The sequence below is a fragment of the Cnephaeus nilssonii genome, assembly GCF_951640355.1.
Source record: "Cnephaeus nilssonii genome assembly, chromosome: 5".
NCBI classification, from domain to species: domain Eukaryota; kingdom Metazoa; phylum Chordata; class Mammalia; order Chiroptera; family Vespertilionidae; genus Cnephaeus; species Cnephaeus nilssonii.
The window spans coordinates 96100523-96119252 of record NC_137076.1 but is presented as its reverse complement, the minus strand read 5'-3'; the positions used below and the strand labels follow the sequence as shown (position 1 = coordinate 96119252).

The 18730-nt window shown below is 37.6% G+C and overlaps 1 protein-coding gene across 2 annotated transcripts in view; it reads left to right on the top strand.

The window, feature by feature from the left end:
- GABRB2 (gamma-aminobutyric acid type A receptor subunit beta2) overlaps positions 1-18730 on the top strand; it is a gene marked incomplete at both ends in the record, with an annotated part of 197522 nt that overhangs the window by 164444 nt on the left and 14348 nt on the right. Inside the window, 3 exons of one of the 2 annotated variants that reach the window (XM_079773293.1) lie at positions 557-709; positions 4383-4624; positions 8755-8868. In XM_079773293.1, the coding sequence (XP_079629419.1) occupies positions 557-709; positions 4383-4624; positions 8755-8868 (509 nt within the window). The remainder of the gene's footprint in view (positions 1-556; positions 710-4382; positions 4625-8754; positions 8869-18730) is intronic. The other variant, XM_079773294.1, reaches the window with a different exon arrangement.

The following is an 18730-nucleotide window of genomic DNA, read 5'->3' as shown; positions in this document are numbered from 1 at the left end:
CGATGAATACACTGATTTTAGGGAAAAAAATAATGCCTACACTTGGAAACCATCCTGAAATTTCAGGGATTTGCTGCATTGCCTGAAGTACAGACATTGATCCAGACTTAAAACCGTACTGGGGCTTTGTGTGTGAAGAGCTATCTTTTACTAGCATCAGCGTGTGCAGCCTGATTCTGATAGGCAAAAAAAAAAAATCTTAATGGGTGGACTTGCTGAGAAACAATTGAGGGGGGGGACAAAGGGACTGTCCCAAATTGTCTTGTCATCACAGTTGTAGATAATGAGTATTTTTTGATCCAGTACATGAGGCCGAGCAGAGAAAAGCGGGAATTCTTTTAATGACTGATGAGTGTGGGACGTAATCAACATAGAGGAACTCCTGCTAATTAAAAACCCCGTGTTCTCAGACATCTTTTGCAGAAGAAAGTGCTTTCGCTTCACCAGGAGCTAGATTTGAATCTAGGAAAATATACAGACCGTTTAGGGGCCTTTAAAGCAAAGTATCCTACAAGTATTGAATGCTAATGATGATGTTCTAAAATTGCCTTTCTAGGTTCCTACCCCAGGTTGTCCCTCAGTTTTAAGCTGAAGAGAAACATTGGGTACTTTATCCTGCAAACGTATATGCCTTCCATCCTGATCACTATCCTCTCCTGGGTCTCCTTCTGGATTAATTACGATGCTTCAGCTGCAAGAGTGGCATTAGGTAGGCCATTTTCTGTCTGCTTGCGGAGTTTGACTCACACGTGAGTGCGTGTGTGTGCGTGCATGCGTGTCTTTGTGTCCAAAAACGCGCTTTCCTTCCCTGGAATTTGTAACACATGATGAAACCAGACTGCACACATTATAAGGATTTGACTCTGAGACTTTGGGTGATCTGATTCAGCGTTAAATCAATTAAACACATATTAAAGCTCTTTCATGTCAAAATTAGTTAACTAGATAGCTGTTGGTAATGTAATTAGTCCCATCTGTGTGATATTTTTATTGAAGCATAATTCATGTAATATCACTTGATAATTATTAAATTTCTATCTGCACTTCTTTACCTGGGAAGATGTCCCTCCCATCTTTTTGTTTTCTGAGCAAAAAAAAAACACAGGAAAATGTAGTGTGTAAAAAGTAGCTAAGCAGAAAGAAGTCTAAAGTCTTATGAATATTTTGGACTGACATGGCAGGGGACAAGAGAAAACCAAGCAAAAATTTTGGGAAGTAATCTGTGGCATCAGTTATCTAATGCTTGGTTTTTCTTTTGTTATAAAACCAAAGAGAGATAACAACTTCTATTTCATGGACATTTTTATGTTGCTAACTCCAGATATGTTAAATTTATGACCTTTTACACAATCTTTATTATTTTGAATTCTAACTAGTTCCTTTCAATTTTGAAATGTTAACTCCTCCACCATGAGATCTCAATGCAATTGTGTTACTTCCTTGGAGAAGTCATTTATTTATTCATTCAACAAATACTTGTTGAATGCCTACTGTGTACCATGCCAGATACTCTTGGCACTGGAGCTGAATCCGTGCCCTTCTGGAAGTTATGTTCCATCAGCAAAAGATAGACAATAAATTGAATAGCCATGCAAATCATATAATATGTTAAGTCTATTGAGGGAAATAAGCAACGGGAGATTGGTGATGCCAGGGGGTACAGTTTAAAATAATCAGGGTAGAACTTACTCAGAAATTGTCAATGGAACAGACTTGAAGAGGATGAAAAGCCACAGTTATCTGGATAAGAATATCCCAGGCTGTGAGCACGTCAGTGAGGTGGCAGCGAGGCAAATGCAGAGAGAGTTCAGGAGCTAGGACAGTGTGTGTGAGAGGGGACGAAAAGATTACGAGGTGGTTTGGGGGCCATAATAAAGGCTTTTATGCTGAGCAACAGAGTTTTTGAGCAAAGAAGTAATATGATTTGATTTCAGTTTTGAAGGAATCACTTTGGCTGCTGTGTTGAGCTTAGATTGTGGTAGTTCTAGGAAGGAAGGAAGAGTAATGACCTCCTGTTCTGAGTCAAGTCCCTATGCCTTAACCTCTTAAAGTGCTAGAGAGTTACCCTCTGTAGGCCAGCCACTGTTATGCATTCTTTTGGTTTGTGATGTCATTTTCCTCCTGGTACTTGAAGATCTTTTGGAGAAAGATCAATATCTAATTTTGCTTCCATTACATCTATAGTGTCTCTCATAGAAAATGATGTTCAGTAAATATTTGCTGAATAAAGGAATGAATGAAATTTGTAAATATCTTATTTCAAAGTGAATATTTGTTATCAATTTTATGTCTATTACAGGAATAATAAGTAATTTATTTACTTCTTTATATAAATTTTATTTTTTCCATCACCATTTATCCCTTCTATAGCCTCTCCACCCCACCCCCCAACCCTGCAATCACCACACTGTTGTCCATATCCATGAGTTCTCACTCTCTCTTTTTTTTCCCCCCAATTCATCCATCTCCCTATGTGAATAATTTATTACTAGGTCAGAAATACCTTAAAATGAGATTTAGATAAATAGTATAATCAGCATTGTCAGTTTTATGATATACATGTCATACAGGATAATCTGTGGTTGACATAAAGAAGAGAAAAATAAAATTGGGAAATGTTTCAAAAAGATTAATATTGTAATAAAAAAGAAAAATCTGAGAACTGTAAGACACCTCGCTCTAAAGCAAGGCCAGGGTTTTTCTGGTCTTGTTCAGAATCAGATGCTCAAATTTATTTTTTCTGCTGATCCAGTGTTGCCCAGTGGTTGAGCATCGACTCATGCACCAAAAGGTCACTGGTTCAAATCCTGGTCAGGCCACAGGCCTGGGTGGTGGGCTCGATCCCCAGTGAAGGAAATGCAGGAGGCGGTTGATAGATGTTTCTCTCTCATTGACGTTTCTGTCTCTCTCTCTCCCTCTCCCTCCTTCTCCCTTCTTCTGTGTCTAAAATCGATTTTAAAAAGAGCATGTTTATTTAAAAAATATTTTTTCTATATTTGTTTTAGGATCATGTATAAAAACAAGACAAAAATTACGATCTTATTAGAGAGAGAAAATTAAATTAGGAAACTTATGTTCCAAAAAAAATTCATAGAAATGAAACTTAACTTCTGGGATGTGTTAATTAGGTAGTGTTTAAGGACACAGGTTTCTGAGTCGGAGAGGTCCCAGTTCACATGTTGTCTGCCTATCCTCCCACCTGTGGGATCTTGACTCTGAGCTCTGCCTATTTTCACAAGGAACTTATCCTACCAGGGACTCTGGACCCACGTGCTTTTTCCTGTGTAGCAATGTCTACCCCTCCAATTACACCTTTGAGGGAGACTACTCCCCCCAGTTAGAGGTGCTTACACAGCTGGACGAATAATTATAATTATAAATGGCCATCACTTAGTGTGGCATTTTCCATAAGGAATCTTGTAATACTTCTGTATAATTTATCTGTGTATTACATGCCTCGATGCCCAATCTAGAAACATGAAGGTTAGGTTTCAACTTCTCTATTAACCTCCTCTGCAGTTTCCACATTTTTACAATCATTTGTCCATATCATCTATATAATGCATTGATTGATTTTTCTACTGTTGTAATTATTTTATTTCCCCTTCCTAACAAATTATTCTGGGGGGAAAAATCACTCTTAAGGAGTGTTCTTTATTCCTGTCTTGTATGCTTCACTATACCCGCCCCCATAGCTACCAGAGTGACTATCATAAACACAATTTGTCCCTATATCTCCCTGCTCCAAGTTGGCCAGTGGCCCCACATTGCCTATATTTTCAAGTTCAAATTCCTCAGTAGGCTCTGTATATATGGCCCTCCATGATGTAGCTCTTACTTAACCTTCACTCTCCTCACCATTCTTCCAACCATATCCTCACGTACCCACGTTGACTTTCTGAGAGTCTTTCAATGAGCTGTATACCTTCACCCCACACAGAAAGCTCTCTCCACCACCAACGCCCTTACATCTAACTTTAACTTCACTTTTGACCTTCAGTCCTGGGTTGTCTGGGTGACTCCCAGTCATTCTTCAAAATGGAGCTCCAAAACCTGTGTTTCCTCTATATTCTCAACACACAACCTGCTGGTATCTAACACAGCAGCTTTTAATTCACTTTTCAACCCCCTCCCATTAGATATATAACTGTAATATATAAATATAACTAAAGAAGGATTGTAAATAATTAAGGTTTATTACAAATAGATGATTTGTGCATATCTCCGGGGCCTGTCACAGAGCTGGACTATAATAAGTGCCCTGTAAATATTTTGTGGCATATATGAATGACTAAAAGAGTATAGTAATCTTTCCAGCTGTAATGAGAGCAGCAAGGACACTGGAGCATTATTATTCTAACTCTCTTTTTTTCTTTTTCCAGGAATTACAACTGTCCTTACAATGACCACCATCAACACTCACCTCCGGGAGACTCTCCCTAAAATCCCCTATGTGAAGGCCATTGACATGTACCTGATGGGGTGCTTTGTCTTTGTTTTTATGGCCCTTCTGGAATATGCTTTGGTCAACTACATCTTCTTTGGGAGGGGACCCCAACGCCAAAAGAAAGCAGCCGAGAGGGCAAGCGCCAACAGTGATAAGATGCGCCTGGATGTCAACAAGGTAAATGCGGGGGCAGGCCTTCCTTGCTTCTTAAACTCATAGAAGAATGCCAGCAATATAGGTCAAAGGTCTTGTTTAACAAATGAGGAAACCATGGCCCAGGGAAGAGAATGGGTAATTTTCCACAAATCGTGAAGATAATTAGCGATGGAGGCACAATTACAGCCCAAATCTGTGACACATTTAGATGCCCTTTACCTTAACACTAGGATTGCCCAGACCACAGTCACCTGAAAACCACCTTTGTGACTTTCTCAATATATGAGTATGATGTGTGCTATTATTTGCTTTATATTTCTTTAATTTTACTCACATTACTTAAATTTATTTAAAAAGGAAATTTCATATCACATAAATCAGTATTACTTGCTAAAAGATAAGCTTAGGTATAATCAATAAATAAAAAATTTAATGATGTTATTAAATACTAGGCTATACTAGACGAAGGCTCTGAGCCTGAGCTCTACATGCTCTTGGATTTAGAAGGGAGATAAGCAAGTACAGAGATGTATTTAAGACTTACCAGCAGCAAACTGAGACTTTCTCTTTGGAGTCATCAGAAGAAGCAGGGGGAGGAGGGGCGGGGAGGAGGAGAGAAAAGAATCATTTTCTCCTTAAGTGACAGATAATTACTGAATGCCTTGCACATGTGCCACTTAAAATCACTGAAGCATTTGACTACAAGAGGCCACTATCTTGCTTAAATCAGGCACAGGCAAAGAATAATTCCCAGTTATAAACTGGTTCATTCTTTAAGGCAATAATTCTTAGCCTTCAGCGCTTGGTTGAATGACTGGGAGAGCAGTAAAAATACTAAAGGCTGGGTTTCTTCCCCAGAAATTCTGATTTGATTGCCCTGGGGTATGCCTGGGCATCGTGGTTCAGAGTGTTGGAACCAGGAAGACAGTAATCCTTCTAAACCTCTGGAACTGTTAACCATACCACTGATTATTTAATTGATGTTCTAATATTTCGAACATCAGTTTAATTCCGAGGATAGAAGACCATAAATAACGTCTATCATTGAGTTTTATTTGGAGCAAATCCAGTGAAAGCTGCTGGCTCACTAATGTTTCCACATATCCATAGGTCTGATAATTGATGGGCTATTCTCTAACCAAAGGCACTCCTTTCCTGGGAGACGTTATTTGTAAGGATGCAAATCTGAAGTATGGTCCTTGAAAGCCAATGAACCAAGGTCTGGGAAACTGTCAGCTTCTTTCCAGTGTCTGAGGTTTCATTTATTGAAAACTGTCAGTAGATTCCAACGTAGCATTCTGGCTCTCGGGCTGTGCTATTTAAACCCATTTTATGATTGTCCTGATACAGTGGCCTTAATAAAGAAAAGAAAATGAATAAATAAATAAAAGCTATCTCATAGTCCTGCCATTTGAAATGAGTCTAAATCAATTGCTTAATGCAAAGCTGACTAAATACCATCTGATCTTTTTTCACTTTTATCTCTCCAATTTTTTTCAGACCAATTTGCATTTAAATGACAAATTTAAGACCCAGAGAGTGGCATTTTGACAGCAAACTGATGGTTTTAAATTCAGGGTACTGAGATGGAGGTGCCCTGTGGTGGTGAAAAAACTGGTCCTCTTGGCTGACAATGGACCCACAACTCAGAATATAGAATATGAGAGAAAAATAGACATACCTAGACTTCTTCTGGTGCAGTGACCAAAACACGGGCAGCCATGCCCCAGGGATCTCAGGGCATGCAGACATTATGGGTTGTCAAAAAAGGCGGGGGTGCTTCTGGTCCTTAGTGAGTAGATACAGGCCAGGGATGCTGCTGAACAGCGATGGTGCATCATGCAGCTTCGCCATAGCAAAGAATTGTCCCTCCCAGAATGTCAGTATCACCCAGCTAAAGACCCCTGCTCTAGTCCAATTCCCTGATTTTTAAGTATGAGAAACTGGGGCCCAGAAGCAATGTTTGTCTTAGTCTTAAACTCTCTAAGACAAGTGGTTTCTCCACTTTCTTTGATCACCAAGCATAGCATCAGCACAGCAGGAGTTACCATTTAGCACAATGTTAGTGAAGAAATATTTCGAGGTCAGTCAAGTGCAAGACTTACTCTCAGTTTAATAGTTGTGTGACAATAGGCAAAAGAAAATGAGTCTCGCTAACCTTTGGTTGCCCCATCTGTAAAACAGGGTTAATTCCTCTTTCATAGTTTTTTATGAAGAGCGTTTTTGATACTGTATAGAGAGTGTAACATAGTCCCCCAGTACATGGTATGTACTCAGTAAGTGGAAAATATTAAAATGTTATAAACAGTAGATATTATCCACCCAGGCCTGTTGGCAAAGCTTGTTTATGTATTTTACATGAATAGCATATAGGATGCAGCCCCATCCCTAAAAGAGGGAATTATCTGCGGAGAAATGTTTCAGGTCAGAAATTGTAAAGTCAAAGCAAGGAAATCATGTGTCATCAGCAGGTATTAGCTTTAAAATCCATAGCACATGAACTACTTCAAACTTTACCAGTCATTTCTTAGGTCAGAATATTCACAGCTGCCTTGATTAGATTAAGACAAAAAGGTGACCGGCTAGCCTTCCAGATGCCCCTGGTTTCCTTTTGACCCCAACATGAAAGGTTAGGGGAGACCCACATTGGGCTCTGACTGCACAGAGCTTTCTTTTGTGCGAGTGTCATGAATAGCGCCACTCTATTTTTTTTTTTTTAATCAATAATGTCCCTTTTTTCGAGCTGTAATTCTTAAGTTATTTTTTGTTGTCCAAAGATTGGGCACATATAATCAGCTAAGTATTGTTGGCTGCTTTGGAAAAATCAGTCGGTAGGGAGGGGACTGACTTTTTCATGTTCCTTTTGATGGTTTCCTAGAGACGGGAGCTGTGAGTCAGCTCATCCAAAGTGAGTCTTATACTGTGCTCTCTGTGCTGAGGCCAGGGAGGAGGGGAAGTGGAAGCCTGGCCATGCAGGAGTCCACGTTGCTTCCATGGCACGCTTTCACATTTTCCATCTCTTCTCTGTATTAACTTCCTGTAAGTCTTTATTTTAACAAGAGTATCTGCAGTTCTTAATACAGTTCTTAACCTGTCATTTAATGCAAAAACTAAAACTTTTCGGGAAAGTCAAGTTTTCAGGGTTGAACAGCAAAGTTAACAAAATTTCTGAGGCTCAAGCTGGGTTTTCCAGGCCTTATCCAGAGTGTGACCCACTGTGCTAACAAGTGAAAAAATAATACCGAATTGAAAAGCTGATTCCACATTAGTTTGTATCTTCATTTCACCTAAAAAACCCACCTGTCTACATGAGAGTCCATGACTGACAAGCAATGTCACTTTCCAGTTGTCTTCAATGTGACAGATGAAGTTGCAAAATACTAAGATTTTTAAAATAAACCTCAAACCAACAAGAGTCTACTTAACATTTCTTTTTCCCAAGTGTCTTCTAGAGAGGTAAAAAAAAAAAAGTCTCTCTCCTAATGTTAGAAGAGTCCTTCCTATTAGCCCTTGCATTCTTCTATTTGTGTGTGTGTGTGTGTGTGTGTGTGTGTGTGTGTGTGTGTGTGTGTGTGTTTCCTTATAGAATTTGCTTTGGATTAAAGTTATGGACTTTTCTTGCTTATGTCTTCAAGTTTTCAGCTCTCTTTTTTGCATTTAAGTTTTATGTTGTTTATTTGTCTGCTAATAACTGAGTAAATACATATTTGAGAATTTAGTTTACTCCTGCCTTTCCACCACGTTGATTCTTGCATACCTGAAATGCCTCCAGCAGCACTATTTTTGAGAGATCCATAGCCATCAGTTTTCCAAGTAAAGCTGCACCAAAAATACCTCTATGTGGGGGCATTCTTCATTCTGCATTTTATGCATTTATGGGTATTGTGTCTATATTGTCTTTATCCATTGTGCCTAATTTTGTGTTATACAAAGCCACTAAGATCTTTTAAATCTATTTATTTCTCGTGCTGGGAATTAGTTTTTTTTTAATACATTAAAAAGATACAAGTAATTAGAAGTCCTATTCTCTGTGATCATCAGTCTTTCTAAAGACCAGTAGCATTTATCTATATATAGTTTACTTTAACCACCAATCTTCATCTAGTGGCATCAGTCAATTTAATTAGCACATTCTCTACTTTGTCTTCCAGATTTTTTATAAAGATATTAAACAAAATGGGACCCAATATCGATCCTTGTGGGACCCAACTGGAAACTTCTCCCCAACTAGACGGACTACCAATTACGATTTCTCTCTATATACGGTTAGCTAGCCAGTTTTTAATCCATTTATTTGTATTTCTGTTGGGGACAATTTGTTTAGCTGTTCCCTTTAAAATAATGTATGCATTCTTTGCAGATAACCTACGGACTTGTATCCACAGAAATGTGGGAATAAGTTAAACGTTTTTGTGCGACCCTGATGGGGTTTTCCCAGGTTTGCTTTTGTAAAATACAGCAATGATGAATCTAAGCTTCATTGTTCCATTCAGTTGAGATTGTTGTGCTAGAGAAAGAAACCAAGTGGATCATCACTTGAGATTCCTGTTCATGGTACTGAGAGGGTAGAGTGTCATCCCATACTCTGCCATTCCTTAGTGCTCTTGTGTGTCTTTGGGCTAGTGGAATAAGTGAAGAAGAATTGTGCATTTCTCCTGTTGGTTGGCTCAGAACTGAGGAACTTGTTTTTGTCCTAGATTATGAATTTGTGCCTAGGAATGTTATGTTTGCATCAAGTCGTTGTTGCTTCGTTGTTACTTATTTTACAAATGAGTATTATCTTGGCAGACCCAGCACTATTTTATTGATAGAAAGGAGGCAGTGATTGAGATTGTTCTGCATCAAAACTCTTGAATGAAGTTTTCCAAAGAAAGCCTATTTTTGACTACTACTTAGAGTTTAGTTTCTGAGTTTTCATGTTTGCAATTCTTAATTGGCAAATTGTCATTCATATCGACCTCCATATTGGAGGAGGAGGAGGAGCAGGAGAAAGAGGAGGAAGAAGAGAAGGATGATGATGATGATGATGATTGTCACCATTTTACCTTATCACACACTACTTGTCCGACTTCAGCTTTTTAAAATTTCTATTTCTTGGCGAGGCAGTGAATGATATTAAATGCTTGTGAATCTTTCTTACGAGGGCTTGATGCCAGATGAGCTGTCATTATTGTATCTTCTGAGTATCATGTTCTTCCTTAATTTTATTGCCCTAACCTCAAATTCCTCTGTATTCATTATTATTGCTCTTGGGGTGAGGAACAAGGATGGTTAACCTATTAAATAACGACTTTGTTTTAAGTTGTTTTTTAACTTGGTTACTTGTTGTATTACGTATAGTAACAGAGTATGATAAACTACATTCCAGGAGATGTTTGAAACTCTGTTCATCACTATTTTAGTCCTAATCCCCTAAACATCCAGTCCCTACTCTGTCTGTTCTCTCAGGCTCTCTCATTTGTGTTGTTCTTGTTTTGAATTCTAGCTACTGTTTTTGAAATTGAAGTAGACTGGTTTGATTGGGCTGTATTCTGGGTAGAATGCTAATGATTTAAAAAATGTTCTACAGCTGGAGTTTAGGTTTATGATGAAAACAGTTGTATTTTTTCAAAATCAAAATCAAAATATACTACATGATTGGTCTAATGACTGGGTAAAGTTACATGAAAATTCAGAAAATCCTCAGATCATAAGGATATTTTAAAGAAAATGTGTCTCTTTGGTGCATTAAATTGTTCAGTTGATAGCTTGAAAGAGCTAATGATACCCTGATGACCTGTTAAAGAGAATGCTCAATGATTTACATTGAAATATGAATCTTAATGTCTTCTGCTTTTTAAAATATTTATTGTTGAAAGTATTATATATGTCCCCTTTTTTCCCATTGACCCCTTCTAGCCTGCTCCTCCCCACCCACCCCACCCTGGGCCTTCACTATCCTATTGTCCTTATGATCTGTGTCCACGGGTTATGCATATATGCATGCAAGTTCTTTGGTTGATCTCTTCCCACACCCCTGCCTTCCCTCTGAGATACTGTCCTTTGTTTGGTATGTCTGTTCTATCACCTGAGTCCTCTTTCAGGTTCATAATTAAACTGAGAAACAAGGACCAGTATTCAAAACTTTGAATAATGAGCTGTTAAACCTGTAACTTGTAAAAGCATCAAGATATAAGGGACAATCCTCAGAGGCAGCAGGATGCACTGGGAAGCTGATGCCTTTTCGAATCATACTCAACTGGGCTCCCATTCAGGCATGGTCTTTCACGGACCATGTGCCATTAGATGTGTTTAACCTTTCCATCCCTCCAGTTCCTCAACTGAAAACTGAAACACTAATTTCTGCCTCATTGAGCTACTGTGAGCATTAAATTAGATAATTAAGGGCCTTTATGGTGCCAGGCAAAGAGCACTCAATAGTTACTATTATTCTGTAGGTGATAGCAGGGAGTATATGTTTCTCAAGGGGTTACTTTGTTGCTCTATTACTATTACTATTTTTCTGATTATAAAAGTAATTCAGGATCATTATTTTTTATTAAAAGTGAAAAAGGCAATGATAATCACCTAAACCCCCACACATAGATATAATCATTATCAGCATTGCCTTTTATTAACAACTAGAGGCCTGGTGCACAAAATTTGTGCATGGGGGCGGGGGGACAAGAGGGGGTTGTCCCTCAGCCCAGCCTGCACCCTCTCCAATCGGGGACCTCTCGAGGGATGTCTGACTGCTCATTTAGGATCAGGCCTAAACGGGCAGTCGGACATCCCTCTCACAATCCAGGACTGCTGGCTCCCAACTGCTCGCCTGCCTGCCTTACTGATTGTCCCTAACTGCTTCTGCCTGCCAGCCTGATCACCCCCTAACCACGCCCCTGCCAGCCTTATTGATGCCTAACTGCTCCCTTGCCAGCATGTTTGCTCCTAACTGCCCTTCCCTGCAGGCCTGGTCACCCCTAACTGCCCTCCCCTGCAGGCCTGGTCACCCCTAACTGCCCTCCCCTGCAGGCATGGTCACCCCTAACTGTCCTCCCCTGCAGGCCTGCTCCCCCAATTGCCCTCCCTTGCAGGCCTGGGTCCCCCCAACTGCCCTTCCCTGCAGGCCCAGTCGCCCCCAACTTCCCTCCTCTGCTGGCCTGGTCACCCCTAACTGCCCTCCCTTGCAGGCTTGATCACCCCCAATTGCCCTCCATTGCAGGCCTGGTCCCTCCCAACTGCCCTCCCCTGCTGGCCATCTTGTGGTGGCCATCTTGTGTCCACATGGGGGCAGCCATCTTTGACCACATGGGGACAGCCATCTTGTGTGTTTGAGTGATGGTCAATTTGCATATTACTCTTTTATTAGACAGAATTAGTGATATGTTTACATACACAGTTTTGCTCTACTATTTTGTATACTGCTGTTTTCTACTTAACCTCTTTGTATACTTTACTTAAATATACGTCATTTCTAATAGCTACAAGACATTTTATTGAATTTATGTACCATAATTTATGAAATGAGTACCTGTTGTTAGATATTTGCATTGTTCCTAAGTGGTTTTCTATTATAAATAAGTCTAAAATAAGCATCCCATTGCTGACTTGTTTGTACATGATTGACTCCTAATCTATTTCTTAATATGGAATTCCTGGGTCAAAAAGTGTCTTTAAAACAGTGATCCACATTGCCAAGTTGTTCCCCAGAAAATTTCTGCTATAGTGTACATACCTACTAGCACCATATGAGAGCATGGCAGTACACACACACACACACACACACACACACACACACACACCACCCAGCCCTTAAAATGACCAATAGAAAACTGATATCTGTGTCCAGTTGTCAAAAGTCTTAGAGAAGTGGAGATAAAAACCCATGTACAATTTTTCTCCCCCCTGTCCAAAAGCCATAGAGAATAAAACAGCAATAGAACAAAACAACACTCAACTCAAACTGAGGCTCTGCAGAGAGGCAGAGATGCATAAGTAGAGCCAACATTGCTGCAAGCAGAATCCAGAGAAATTTACTCAAGCTGTAGTTGAGCAAATGGGGAGACCTTATAAGAAGGTCCACATCAAAATGGAGCATCTAAACAAAGAAACAACATGGGAACCATTCGGGAAAACTGCCAATGAGTCCATTTCCTTTTTCTCTCTTTCCCTCTTTCTCTCTCTCTTTCCCTTCCTTCCCCCTGCTTCTCTCCCCCCACCCCCACCCCCCAATACACATACATGAGCAGCAGAGAAAAACTCAGGATGCAAAAGACAGATAGTGACTCTTTTATTGGGGGGAAAAAGTACTTTTTGAAAAATTAAATTTTTTCATAATAAATGTGGTGTGTTTTTTTTACCAAAAATTGAAAAAGAATATAAAACAAAAGGTCAAGGATGAGTTTATAAACAAAAGGTAATTAAGGAGGCAAAATGAAAGCAAAACAATCTTTATAGAAACTAATAACTAAATCTAAAATAGCAAGAAAGAGAATCGGTATGGCAAACATCAAGGCATTAACACAAAGTTCAGGTTGTAGAAAATGATGCCAAATGCAGAGGAAAAGAGATGTAGAGATATAGACCACTTAGAGTAAACACAGTAAATATATAGGACAGGACAATAGTTTAAAGATGCAGAACCATGATGCCAATGAAGTATAGATGGAAAATATGGAATAGAAAAAATACACCATGTGCCACTTAACAAAGGGGTATGTTCTAAGAAATACATCATTACGTGATTTCGTCACTGCACGAACCTTGTGCACTTGCACAAGCCTAGATGGCACAGCCTACTCCATACCAAGGCTATAGAGCAGAGCCTATTGCTCCTAGGCTACAAGCTGTACAGCATGTTACTGTACAAAGAACAGCATAAGATTAAATCAAGCACAAGAGATAATGGTGCAATCAAGAGACACAGTAAACAGGAGGAGATGTGTGAGGCTGCTGCTAGCATAACACAGCTACTATTTTGCTGCAAGCTGCTTTTTCAGTAAGTAGAAAGAGTACACTCTAAAATAATAACAAAAAGTATACTATAGTGAATACACAAACCAGTAACATAGTCGTTTATTATTATTGCACTAGAGGTCCAGTGCATAAAATTCGTGTATGGGGGGGGGGGTGAATCCCCTCAGCCGAGCCTGCACCCTCTCCAATCCAAGACCTCTTGGAGGATGTCCGACTGCTGGTTTAGGCCCGATCCCCGGGATTGGGCCTAAACCAGCAGTCAGACATCCCCCTCACAATCCGGGACCACTGGCTCCTAACTGCTCACCTGCCTGCCTGCCTGATCGCCCCTAACTGACTGCCCCCCCCCCTGCTACCGACCTGGTCGCCCCACGCAGCCTGCTATTCAGTCATTTGGTCACCCCTCACTAAACCCCCTGCTGGCCTTGTTGCCCAAGGCAGCCTGCTGGTCATTACTGTTAGTGTGACGGTGTCCCGGACAATTTGCATATTCCTCTATTATTAGTATAGATAAGCATTAGGCACCATGCATGATTGTACGTATTATACTTTTATATGATTGGCAGTGCAGTAGGTTTGTTTACACCAGTATCACCACACTCATGAGTAATGTGTTGCCCTAAGACATGTAAATGGCTATAACTTTATTATAATCTATGAAAGGAATTTTCAACCTTTTTTTATCTCATGGTGCACACAATCTAATTAGTAAAATTCTGCACCACACCAAAAAATTTATATTTTGTCCATCTGACCAAAAAAAAAAAAAAAAAAAAAGGTATAATTTTGATTCATTCACACTGGACAACTATTGTTGTGTTGGCTGTTGTCATTTTTTATTTGACATTCTAAAGAAAAAGAGGTCACTGCCCTTGCCCAGCCCATGTGGCTCAGTGGTTGAGAGTCAACCTATGAACCAGGAGGTCACAGTTGGATTCCTGGTCAGTGCACATGCTTGGGTTATGGGCTCAATCCCCAGTAGGGGGCGTTCAGGAGGCAGCCAATTGATGATTTTCTCTCATCATTGATGTTTCTATCTCTTCTCTCTCTCCCTTCCTCTCTCTGAAATCAGTAAAAACACATTTAATAAAAATTAAAAAAAATAGGTCAGTGTCCTTGTGTTGCATATTTTAAAAATTCTTGTGGCACACTGGTTGAAAATCACTGATCTATGGAATTATAAAATGTGGGTCATTGTTGACTGAAAAATCATTTTGTGGCACATGACTGTATTTATACCTGACATCAATAACTAATTGTAATAATTATACTAACAAATAATTCTTGAATGCCTTCTCTGTGCTTAGACAGTTTACATATATTATGTCATAAGTCACTAGTATTGCCATATATTATTATAATTTAACAAATGATTAACTGATACACAGAGAGTGTAATTAACTTAAGGTTAGACAGCTAAGAAATGGTTGAACAGAAAATATGACTAGAGGCTACACTCTTGCTATATATTATATATTTATACATATCTGCAATGAAGTTAATCAGTAGGCCAAAAGGATATACTGTATTCCAAGATATAAAATTAGACAATCTCACTCCCTCCTTGTTATATTCTTCTGAAATTGTTAACCTTCTGAAAAGTGAATGAGCTACAAGGAAGAAAAAGTGAATGAGCTACAAGGAAGAAAAAAGATAGGTCTCAAACTACCCCATAGAAATATTAAATTTTATAAGACAATGGAAAATGTGGCAGCGTTCTTGGGGGAAGAAAATATAACCTAAGAATATTATTATTGACATATAAAGACAAAAGAAAGACAGTCTATCCTCAACATTCAAGATCTTAGGGAACATAGCATCTATGAGTCCTTATTTTAAAAAATAAAATAATAGCTTAAAGAAAAAAGTCTAGCCCCTAATAAAAGATAGTCAATATGAGGAACTTTAGAATAGGGAAAGGCAGTATGCTAGCATTTAGAACTAAAGGTGGCACCCAAAACTGAAGCTATACACTTCCAGAAGTTAATGTTACAGAATAAAAGATAATTGAAATATTTTTTTAAACTAGATACTAAAGATATGTAAAAAAAAAAAAAAAAGATCAGGTTGGGTGTTGTTGAGAAGGGAGAAAGTGTTTGTTTTCTAATTTATAACAAGAACTTAATATTTACTTTTTCATTTTTAGAGCTTATGAATCAAGAGGTTGAAGATTAAGGATATGTTTTAAATGAACATGGATAATTACTATGAGAGTATTCTCATTGGGTCTACCAAAGACTGCCTACACCAGGGTCACCTGGGAGGCTTGCTTAAACAGTCGATTCTACCTGAGACATAATAAACTAAAACCTTTCGTGGGAAAGCTTGAGGGATCTACCTTTTATTCTCTCAGATCTCTGTGGTATACACTGAAGCATGGAAGACTGAGGACCATTATGGGAGAAGAATCAAAAACTGACAATTCATCTTATAAAAACCTTTGATAATAATAAAGAAGTAAAGAAAGATGCAGATAATGTAACTAAAGCTAGACATCAGAAATAAGGATAAAGACATCTTAAAAGCAAAGTTAGAGCAGAAATTAAGATTTAAGACCAAGCTTGTTTTAACTGTTATAATTAGAGCAAATTATCAACTCACCTATCAAAATAATATGTTAAAGTTGAATCAAGCAACTAACCCCCACAAATGCTATTTATTAGCAATACTTATAAAGTAAAGGTATTGGAAAATATTCTAAGTCGAATCATATGGAAAAAATAAGTGAGGCAAAACCAAATCCAAAGAAGATTGAGGATTGAACATTATTACTGTATAAAGATGAATTAAAGAAAAAGATATATTAATACAGATATATTTTATAAAAATTGCAATCCAAAATAAAGATATTAATTAATAAGTCATATGTAATTAATAAACTTCACATTAAAATAGCCTCTAAATAAATCAAAATGATAAATAAAAAAGAGAAAATGACAGAAACATTAGGTAAGTAGTATATTGAATAAAGTTTATTAATTTATAAACTCATATTTATACAACTTATGTGTCAAAGATACAATAAAAATTAAATTGAAGAACATTTACAAAATAATAGCAATTTAAAATGTAAAATAATTCTAAGGAATGTGGTTTAAATAGTTAACAGTGAGAAAGTTGTAGCTTCAAACACCTTTGTAGCAAATAATTTTTTAAATGAATTAAATGCATAATTCAAGAAGTTTAAAAACTAGCAACAAAATATCTAAAAGCAGAAGAAAGTATTAATATCAAATGAAAAAATCAAAACAAAATAATGTAGAAATATATCAGTTCTTTACAAAGAAAGCTAAGTAAAATAGGAAAATAAATGATCAAGAAAAAAACTTATTAAAGTAACAAAAAGGGAGCCAATATGGATACACCAAAGTAAAAAAAAAAATGTAAAATAATAATAATTATATAGGAAGGTGACATTAAAAGAAAATTATGCAGAGATCTTAGTGTGGATAAAATACCTGACATTCTTAGAAAATATAAATTAGCAAAACTGACCAAAGGAAAAAAATAAAAACAGACCAATTACCAAAGATAAAACTAAAAAAACAGACAGAAAAAATGTTAACACCTTCATCAAAAGGCCATATGGACGATTTTCAATGGGTGTGCCGCTGCACACTGGAGTACCTCAAGAATTTTTAAAACATACAATACCTGACTACTTAGTCAGGGGCACTGACCTCTTTTCCCCTAGAGTGTCAAATAAAAAAATGACCAACAGCCAACACAAAAGCTGTCTGGTGTGAATGAATCAAAATTATACCTATTTTTTGTCAGATTGGCAAAAAATAAATTTTGGTGTGCCGCAGAATTTTAGTAATTAGTTTATGTGTGCCATGAGATTGTAAATCGCTGGCCTAGAAGGTTTCACCAATAAATCAAGTCCTGCATTAAAAAGCAAATACTTCCAGTGGTATTTTGATTCTTGCAGATTGTAGCAGAAAGAGGAAAACTTCCAAATGATTCTGGAAAGTAGCATAATATAAATAAGATGCCAAAGACAAATGTAAAAGAACAAAAGTACATGAAGGAAACTGGGTTCACTTCACTAACAAATGTCACAGAGGGAAAAAAAAAAATGCTTATATAAACCTACCAAGTTGAATCCAGAGAATACTAAAAGCAAATAACAGCATCATCACAGTGTCATTTCAGAAGAGAATAATAATATATTTAACCTTATAAAGAGATTTAATTTGTATATTTCTTTTTTCTTGCCATTCTCAACAGGTAAAACTTTTCTTTCCACAATTAGCCTAATTTTGGTGGGCCTCCTTTCTAGTTACATCTTTAAAGCACGGGGTTATTTTTATTTACATATTTTAAAAAATATAAGAAAGTAAAAGCCAAATAAATCCCACCTTTCCCTGAAGAAAGAGACACCAATACTATCTGGTAATTATTTTGATACATCTATTACGTCTATTTATACATCTATATGAACAGCTTCTCTCTCGCACTTTCCCTTCAGCAGTATTATTGATTTCTCTTTGCAATCTATGAGGTTTATAATGTTATTTTTGCTTGTATTTCTCACATTTCTTAAATAATTATCTTTTCATATGCTATTGGAATTGACTTCCCTTTGAATTGCCTATTCTTATTTTTATCCCATTTTCTTTGTTGTCAGTTTCAAGAGTTGTAAGTATAATAGATATACGAACCATTTGTTCGCATGTGCATTGCAGATCATTTTCCAAGCTCTCATTTATGTCATACAAGTTTTTATTTTTATATGTCTAGTTGTTCGTGCTTTTGTAATTTGTGTCTTCTGAAATGGATAAAAATTCCTCTTGTAACTCCAAGATAAGCATGTGGTCTTCTAAATTTTTCTGAAAATTGTTCTTTGTATACCTAATTTATTGTTTCATGCTTTCCATTTAATCCATCTTGAAATACCAATATGTTGGTGCAAGATAATGGTCAACTTTATATTTTTCCAAGGGTAAAACCAGTAGCACAAGCATTATTGCACTATCTCTCAAAACCTGTGTTCCTAGTACAGGAGAATGGGATGGTAGAAGCTCTTCTGTTTTTTACTTCACATCTTTCGGTAGTGTTTGAACAGTTAAGATGAGTATATGTTATGTAAAGTTTAAGATTTAAGAAACTGGTGTGTGTAGACATACTCTCACATGATTTTCTAGTGACCTCTCTCTCTCTCTCTCTCTC